Source organism: Ipomoea triloba, chromosome 13 (genome assembly GCF_003576645.1).
Source record: "Ipomoea triloba cultivar NCNSP0323 chromosome 13, ASM357664v1".
Classification (NCBI taxonomy): domain Eukaryota; kingdom Viridiplantae; phylum Streptophyta; class Magnoliopsida; order Solanales; family Convolvulaceae; genus Ipomoea; species Ipomoea triloba.
Window position 1 is genome coordinate 18,071,214 of NC_044928.1, and position 9,845 is coordinate 18,081,058.

The window sequence follows — 9,845 nt, forward strand, 5'->3', positions numbered from 1 at the left end:
CAACCCGCTTCTTCCCTTCTTGACAATCCTTGAGATAGAAAACAGCCGCACCGGCTTCCTATCCTTCACTGCCTAACAATCCTTGAGATAGCGAATGGCCGCACCGTCTTCCTATCCTTCACTGCCTGACAATCCTTGAGATAGCGAATGGCCGCACCGTCCACCTATCCTTCACTGCCTACTCAAAACTTCCCTTCGAAAGTTGGTGTTGTTGTGTTTGTGCTGGACTAGCAAAAGAATCAAAGTGATTCTTTTATCTTTTAAGCTTAGAATATGCACACTGGATTTTTATGTCTTGAAGCTGAGCTTTTCCTCTCTTTTCTGTATGTGCATTCAGTGTCTCGTATTCTCCCCGGTATTCCCTCTTTTATTCACTCTTGGTATCCTTGTATTCAACCTTGGTATACTTTTCTTCTAAGCCTTGGGGTTTTATATTTGGGAAGAAATATTCCCGTTGCTAATTTGACCGTTTGGCAGCAGTCTGCCAAACAACCCACATTAATTTTTGTCTCCTTCACGTGCTTAGTGGAGTTGATAAAATATTTCCTTGTTCAAGTCTCCATACTTTACCCGTTGAAGCTCCACCTTAATTTGTATCCCATGTGCTAGCTTGATCTGAAATCCCACTTGAAGTCTTCCATAAAATATTCCACTCCCATAATTTCCGTATGGTGTCTTGCATGTTGATAAGAAACTTTGTCTTCATGCTTGATTTAATATTCTTTCCACTATCTTGAGCCCATCTTTCTTGAATAAAATATTCATGCCCATTCTCCATCTTTAGCTTTCTCCTGACCACTTTGAATTTTATTTGAACCTTTTCAAATAAAATATTGTCACCCATATTACCTTTTCCCATGTGACAACTTCCAAGTGTATAATTAATTCCTTAGTTGAATCTTGAACTAGCTTGAAGGATTTCTTCATACCTCTCGCAACTTCTTCTTCCAAAAGTCTTCTTGCTAGAATAATACTCATTGAACCAATTTCATCTGAGTATTTTTCGTGATTACTGTAGCAATAGTACTATTTACGTCACTGTAGCAATAGTACTATTTACCTCTCGAGTACTGTAGCAATTTCACTGTAGCATCGAGTTTTCATCCCTTGTGATCTCTCGAACTCTCGATCTATCTCTCGACTTCTCGAAGTCACTATAGCAATAGTACTGTAGCAGATCACTGTAGCGATGCGTTTTTTATCTCTCGCGGATGACTTGATCTCTCGAGGATCTCTCGCACTTCTCTTGATCTCTCGAAGGTATTGTAGCAAAATTACTGTAGCATCGCACTATAGCAAAAGCACTATTGAAGATCACTGTAGTAATTTACTGTAGCATCGCGTTTTCATCCCTTGTGATCTCTCGAACTCTCGATCTATCTCTCGACCTCTTGATCTCTCGAAGTCACTGTAGCATCTCTCGAAGTACTGTAGCAGCGCGAACTTGATGTCTTGCAACCATTTTAATCTACCTCTCACGAGTACTTTGGCTTTCCAATCCACCTCTCGTGAGTTATATCCTTCTTCTATGATATCCAAACTCCTTTCCCATCCACCTCTCGTGGATTATTGTCTTCTTCTTCGGCCTCAAAACTTCGTTCAAAAGTGTTTCATGCAAATGGTACTGTAGCACCTCTCGAAGTCACTGTAGCAGTTTACTGAATCTTACTGTAGCAGTTTACTGAACTTGATGTTTCTTCATTTTCTTCTTTTGGAGACTAATTATTACAAATAATTTCTAACACATTTTTGGTATCATCAAAACCTAATAACAAATATTCCCAACACAGGGAAGATACTGAACAAAAACTGACTCTTGAGATATTCAAGCTTCTGAAGATCACTGGAATATCTGTTCACAGCAATATGTCTCCAGAAGAATGCATTGCATGGTGGAAAGATGGAGTGATTGATGGAGAATTCGTGGGGGAAGCTTACAGAAACTACAGGCATCTAGATGTTACAGACGAATACATAAGCCTGGTAAATCCGAAAGACCCCATCAAGACACGAGAAGCCATTAACAAGAAGAGGGAAGCCAACAACAAGAAGTAAGCTCTCGTGGCCCAAACTCCATCTTATTACAGTTTATTGCTGTTTATGTTGTTCTTGGTCCTATATGTTTTTGGTTTAAACTTTTCTACTAAGCTCAGTTAGGTAAACATTCCCTTAATCTCAAATATATATATCTTTTGCTGGGGGTGTTGTGTGAATTTGCTTATTCATGCTTTAGTAGAATAATTGTCAAACTTACCATATGCACTGAAAATAAAATCTATGTTTATCCTCTATCAAATCAGCCATATAGAGTAAGTATAAGTGTTGGCATCATCAAAAAGGGGGAAATTGTTAGGAACATAATGTATTAGGTTTTGATGATACCAAAAATGTAATTTAGAATCCCCTAAAGTCTCGAAAGATAGGAATCAATGTAAGTTCGACAAGTAAACTAAGAGCGAAAATACAACCGGGTAACTTGAGCTCAACTCGGAAAATATTTAAGCTTGAGGTAAACTTGTATGAACATCTTAGAAGACTCGTGTTGTAATTTCATAGATAGATCAGTAGAAGGCACGAGACGACACTGGAGGAATAAGGGTCTGCGAGACATCAACTAAGTCTCGAGACATAAGCAGAGTTCGAGAGGTAGTACCTCTCGATACAACAATCCAGTTCGAGACATAAGCAGAATTCGAGAGGTAGGACCTCTCGATACAACAATCCAGTTCGAGACATAAGCAGAGTACGAGAGGTAGGACCTCTCGATACAACAATCCAGTTCAAGACATCATCTTTGGTCTCGATAAACTGACACCTCTCCAAAAGGTTAAATGACAGTCAGGAAGCATGAATAAAGTTTGGAGAAGAAGAATATCATGGAGATAAAATATTAAGGAGGTGCCAGAAGTGGATGCCACATCAGAATTCCACAACAAACGGAAAGAAGGTGCACTAATCCAAAGTCGGTCTTATTCCCTAGAACGAGGATCAATGGGAATTTAAAAAGAGTAACTTTTACCAAAAGTAGCAAGTGGAGCATGGACTCAAGAAAGTGGATTATGGAATATCCACTACCAAACAAAATGTTCAAGTTACAAGACCACCACTCCATGAAAAATGCTGAAAAGATGCAAGTCCCATACACAGCATGGGAGACAAATTTCAAACGGAATAATTTTCCCTCCAACGGAATTATTCCTTAACTCTCATATAAAAAGGACGTGAAGACACAAGTTAAAAAAAAAAAGGGGGAAGAAGTCTTGGTCAGAAGAAGTGAGTTCATTCTGAAAATCTTAAGAGGTGTCTAATTCAAACGTTCAAGTGCTAGTGCTCAATCCGGAATATCATCCTGATATTCAAAATAGCGTGAGAACACATCTTAGTGTTTGAGAGAGTTACAAAGCTTAAACTGCTATACATCTAGAAGGTGACCGAAGCAGCTCTACATCGAAGTTGACTCAACGATAGCTTTTGGTCAGATTGGAGCTTGTTACACTCAACTGTGACAACCAAAGGTCCTTGCTTTGGATTAAGCAAGAAGAGGCGGAGTAACCTGGCAGCTGTCTAGTGAAGATCCTGAGGCTTGAGGCGGGCTTGGTGATCAAAGCTCAAGTGCTCGAGAGGTGGAGTAACTGGAAGCGGGGAGAAAAACCTGAGGAGAGGCGGAGNGTTCAAGTTACAAGACCACCACTCCATGAAAAATGCTGAAAAGATGCAAGTCCCATACACAGCATGGGAGACAAATTTCAAACGGAATAATTTTCCCTCCAACGGAATTATTCCTTAACTCTCATATAAAAAGGACGTGAAGACACAAGTTAAAAAAAAAAAGGGGGAAGAAGTCTTGGTCAGAAGAAGTGAGTTCATTCTGAAAATCTTAAGAGGTGTCTAATTCAAACGTTCAAGTGCTAGTGCTCAATCCGGAATATCATCCTGATATTCAAAATAGCGTGAGAACACATCTTAGTGTTTGAGAGAGTTACAAAGCTTAAACTGCTATACATCTAGAAGGTGACCGAAGCAGCTCTACATCGAAGTTGACTCAACGATAGCTTTTGGTCAGATTGGAGCTTGTTACACTCAACTGTGACAACCAAAGGTCCTTGCTTTGGATTAAGCAAGAAGAGGCGGAGTAACCTGGCAGCTGTCTAGTGAAGATCCTGAGGCTTGAGGCGGGCTTGGTGATCAAAGCTCAAGTGCTCGAGAGGTGGAGTAACTGGAAGCGGGGAGAAAAACCTGAGGAGAGGCGGAGTAACCTGGGAGCTGTCTTGTGAAGATTCTGAGGCTTGAGGCGGGCTTGGTGATCAAAGCTCAAGTGCTCGATAGGTGGAGTAACAAGAAGCGGGGCGAAAAACCTGAGGCTTGAGGCGGGCTTCGTGATCAAAGCTCAAGCGCTCGATATTGTACTAAAAAGGGAAGTTTTAGTGCAATCCTTCCAGGGAGTTTCTGGAAGAAGAGTGGATGTAGGCGGGTTGGCCGAACCACTTAAAAATCTCTCTCGCATTTACTTTCTGTCTTTATCTCTCGATCTAACTCTCGAACTGCACTGCATATAACCGCACCTCTCGAACTAACTCAAACTCGTGCTAACTAAAAGAGGATAACCTTTCCGCTGCGCATAAAACTTTGTCTTCATCTTGTGAGGTATCGGACCTAAACATCCTAAGTCCAATACACACGAGAAGTCGAAAAAGATTTGCAAAATCTTATACAAGTCTATTCACCCCCCCCTCTAGACTTGTACCCCATCCCCTTGGGACCAACATTCTGTATATTACAAAGTATATTCTGTATAGGACTTAGACTACATATTCTGTGTATTACATGCTGTGATTCTGTGTATTCTGTCATACTAATTACAATTACATGCTGTGATTCTGTGTATTCTGTCATACTAATTACACACACATGCTGTGATTCTGTGTATTCTGTCATACTAATTACACACAACTATATCGATTCTGTGTATTCTGTCATACTAATTACACACAACTATATCGGTATTCTACAGTTTGTCATACTAATTACACACAACTATATCGGTATTCTACAGTTAATTGCCTTCACCAAGTATCTCGCAACAAAGAAGATTGCACTTGCAAAGAAGATGAAACAAATGAGAGTGCAATACGTGCAGATGCCTTGGCAAAACGAAGAAAATGCTGTAGACTGTGCCATATACTCGATGAGGCATATGCAGACTTACACAGGCACATCAATAGAAGACTGGAATGCAGGACTCACTGGAGGCCCTGAAGATGTGAGTATAAAACTATTCTTTCAACTTTCTTCCATATTAAAATATTTAACAATTCATTTCTAATTAATTTTGCATTCTATTTTTGCAGAATACATTCCTCACATCATTGAGAGCTAAATATGCCGCAACCATACTCATGTCAGAATGGAATACCCTTCTACTAGAGGTGACAAATGCAGCAAAGAAATCTACAAACAATCAAAGTGACCGTGTTTGTAAAAATGTTGATTCCTGAAAACTGAAATTGAAACAAGTATCTGAAATGTGTTCTTTATTTCGGAAACTACTCTAACTCTGAAATGAAAAAAAAGCTTTTTGTCACATCTTATATTATAGGGTGCCATAAATTTATTCCAAGAATGACTTCAATTATATATTCTATGTATTACGCGGTAACATTATGTGTATTACATGCTGTCGTTCTGTGTATTTAGTTAATGGTAACCCATACCTCTAAGACTAAACCTTAACACCTAAAACCATAACACATAGTAATATTCTGTGTATTATTGACTTCAACTCTGTGTATTCAACAATATATCTATATACATAGTACTGGGTGCTAAACCATAAACCCTAATGCTAAACCCTAGCTTCCACCTCTGTATTCTAACTCTAAAAACATATTACAGAGTGCACTTCATATTCTGTGTATTCGGCAGTAGTGTTTTGTGTATTACATAGTATCACTCTGTGTATTACAGAGTGCAATGTAAAGAAATAACACCAAATGGTTTCTGTTGTTTTGGTAAATACTTCTGTGTATCTTGCGGAAACAGTCTGTGTATTACTTGTAATAGTTTTGTGTATAAAAAGTACAACTGCATGACTTGAAAAAACAAAACTAACAAACATTAAGACACACTCTAATTGTCCTCTTGATTTTAATTTGACCTAACATGACAAAAAGTTGAACCTCCAGACATTGGATGCACCAGGTATTCATTACCAGCAATATTAGAAATAGCATCTTCAACTTGAGACTGACCCATCGATTTTGTTTTAGATGCAGCTATATGAGCAAGCTGCTTTCGACCCCTTGCTTTCTTGTATTTCTTTTCAATCACACTAGTCACCATCCTATTGCGTATCCCTTTCAACCGCCTGTTTGATGGATCCTTTATAACACAGCTCGACGATTCCACATCACAATCTTCACATTCGAAGAAAATAGGGCCATACTCATGTTCAACTTTTCTCTTGGCATCTAACAGTGCTTGCTCAAAAATTTTGTGTGCTTCGCTGTTTTCTTGGCAATAAACAACCAACTTCTGAAATTTCCTAGTGATCTCTAAAGTCCAAACAGAAGAGGGAACATTAAAGCACTGAGATGGGGGGATAATACCAGCATTCTCGTCTTCCAAAACTCTTTTAGTCCATCTCATCAGAATATATTTATTTGGAACTTCAGACACACAATGCACGTTTAAAATGCGTAAACAGTGATAGCATAAGATCCCGGTTTCAGTGAATAGCTTCCAACTGCACCAAATATCTAACTCTCTAACGTTAAAAATCACTTCATGCCTAATAATATCAACCTCCGGCCTCCAGACGTGATACTTATACACACCACCTTCAAATTGAACACACTCTTGATAGCATGATGCCCCTTTCAAAAACTGCTCTTCGAACAAGTAATATATCTCAATCGTATAAATATCCCTAGCGTGTGAAAGAATTTTAATGTGATCCATAGCCATTGTAGGTACACCTTAGGAACACCGGACATCTTCCCCGTTCTCTCTACTCCTCTACTCCGAAACAACACCAACAAAGGAGCTATAGAAATCACATAGCCCAGCAGTCTTGGATAACCTTCTAGAAATAGAGTGATTTGTGGTTTCACTCCTTTGTGAAGATAAAATACCACCAGAAAAATAATCTTTGTTAAATGCAGGGCACCATTTATCTCTACATTGATACAGCTTTTCAATCCAAGAATTATTATGGCATTTGTATGTTGTGACCATCCTGGAATACCATAACATATATATTAACTACACCTATTCATATACTATAATGCATACACAGACTCTCATATACAAATACACAGGATCATTCAATTGAATACACAGAATATAAGGGGAGTATTATCAGATATGAAGGCATGGGAATGAAAGCACAGAATCAATAGAATAAACATACTCTAACACTACAATACTCAGAATATATCAAGAGAATACACATAATCTGGGTGAGAATTGCCAACTCTGTATACTAATGCAAGCAATTGGGAAAAATATAATACACAGAATACTATAACTAAATAAACATAAATACCATCACCAATACACAGAATTTTTAATGAAAAGCATACCTTGTCCAATAAAGTTCAATCTCTACCTCCGTATCTGTATGTTTCAACAGACAATTGAATATGTCTAGAAAATCTTTTTGATTTCTTAGTCCCTTGATGTGCTTCTTTGAATTCTCACCGATATGCCATATACATAGGCGATGTCTTGAGGTTGGAAAAACTTGGGAAATAGCAGCAGCCATGGCAGCGCATTGATCGGTCATTATACTTTGGGGACTTTTCCCATTCATTGATCTTAAAAATGACCTAAACAACCATATGAACGACTCAATCCTCTCGTTCAACAAAAAACCACATCCAAACATGACGTTCATACAGTGATGGTTCATACCAACGAATGGACCACAAATCATATCATATTTGTTAGTACGATACGTCGTATCGTGAACTAACAAATCTCCAAACAATTCATAGTCTCGCATCATTTTCCCATCTCTCCAAAAAAAGCTGCACAACCTTGACTCATCATCCACTTCGAAATCAAAGTAAAAATCCTTTTCACTTGATTGTCTTTGTTTAAATATTTCAATTAATGTGTTTGAGTCGGTTCCATCCAAATTGTTCAATACATCAGTGCACAGCGAGTTATATGCATCCCTGCTTGTAAAACCAACGAGTGGTGACCCCCCTGATTGTGTTTTAAGAAACCGTAAACCATCAGCCACACAAACACCGCTCTTCTTCAAATCCTTTAGGTAGGAAAGATGATTTCTAGACACTGATCTATGTGACCGTAGAAGATAACTCTTGGTCGTTGGAACAAACTCATGATTATGAAGCTTCTGGTGCTTTGTCACGGTCCACATCCCATTCCCATCTACATCAAATTGAACAGATGCACGACAACCTGTCCGTACATTAACATTTAAATAACTTCCATTTCTTAAAACCCTTTTAAACCCAAACTTTGAACAATTAAACTCCTTCATCTTCAATTGTTTTGTACCAGCACTATATCTTTGCTTACCCCTCCTCACACTAAAACCTAGCCTGAAAGCATAATCATTATAAACCTCATATGCTTCATCAATAGAACTCACTGACACCCCTAACAAGTCCTGATCAGCTGCAAAAACACAGTGTTTAAGTACCCCTACAGTCAATACACATAATACATGCCTACAATACACATAGTGTATAACTAGAATACACAGAATATTGAAAACCCAAAATACAAAACACACATCACCTTGTGTTTACATTACACCCTCTGTTTTTACATACAACTACAATGAATACACAGAAACATTGCCTGAAATACTCACAGTTCATTAAAAGAATACACATAATATCCACACAAATGCAGAAAACTCATCTTCTACCCTTCCAATCGCATAGTTGTATCATAAAACAATCCTAAAACTAGTATCAAATAATCAAAACACACGAATCAAAGCATGCGAATTCAATGATTTTCATAAACACAAACAAAATCACAAAATCAAACATAAAAAACCTGGATTACGATCGCCTGAAATAGCCAATCCAACCGGATCATCGCCTGAAATAGCCAATCCAACCGCACCATCGAGTTCTTCAGTCGCAACCACCTCCTGCTGCGAATTGACGCCTTCCATATCCTACTGCTTGAGAATCCAATAGCTACGACTGTATATTTGTTATTCGTGAGTTCACAGATCGGAGAAGAAGATCGCCATAACCGCCAAAACACAAACAATTCAAATTCACTATTTTTTTTATATATATTAGGAAATTAACGGAGGAAACGGACGTGAATCTCAAAATAACGCCTACTTACTGCCTAATGGACAAAACGACGTCGTTTTGATTTCTGGTGCACAATGCTACGTCCACCACGGTGCACAATGCTACGTCCACCACAATGCCATGCACCATCTAGAATTAACATGCTAGAATACACAGAATGATATGCTACAATACACAAAGTCTTTAACACTAATACACAGAATCTAAGCCCTGGTATCAATAACCTCAACACAACAATGTGGATAAAATGCTAGAATAAACAGAGTCAGTAAGAAGAATACACAAACACATTAACAAGAATACACAAACTCATTAACAACAATACACTGAATATACTTCTCATTATTATCAATCACCAAGAATGTTGGAAACTTTGGAATCAACAATGTGGGATGGTAACATTATTGTATACACATAATGATATGCTAAAATACACAAAGTCTTTAACACTAATACACAGAATTTAAGCCGTAGTATCAATAACCTCAACACAACAATGTGGATAAAATGCTAGAATAAACAGAGTCAGTAAAATAT

At 38.2% G+C, this 9,845-nt stretch overlaps 1 protein-coding gene across 1 annotated transcript; it reads right to left on the reverse strand.

The window, feature by feature from the left end:
• Nucleotides 1–7,014: 7,014 nt before the first annotated feature.
• LOC116001297 (protein FAR1-RELATED SEQUENCE 5-like) lies at nt 7,015–9,157 on the reverse strand. Its single transcript, XM_031241182.1, has 3 exons — nt 9,037–9,157; nt 7,581–8,427; nt 7,015–7,234 (listed from the first exon to the last, which is right to left on the reverse strand). The coding sequence occupies exons 1-3, from the start codon at nt 9,155–9,157 to the stop codon at nt 7,015–7,017; spliced, it is 1,188 nt and encodes a 395-aa protein (XP_031097042.1).
• Between the last annotated feature and the right edge of the window lie 688 nt (nt 9,158–9,845).

Coding starts and splice junctions, on each gene's coding strand:
- LOC116001297 (XM_031241182.1), bottom strand. CDS start 9,157: ATGGAAGGCGTCAATTCGCAGCAGGAGGTGGTTGCGACTGAAGAACTC. Junction 8,428..9,036: donor TTCAGGCGATCGTAATCCAG/GTTTTTTATGTT, acceptor ATGTACGGACAG/GTTGTCGTGCATCTGTTCAA. Junction 7,235..7,580: donor ATTGAACTTTATTGGACAAG/GTATGCTTTTCA, acceptor ATGGTATTCCAG/GATGGTCACAACATACAAAT.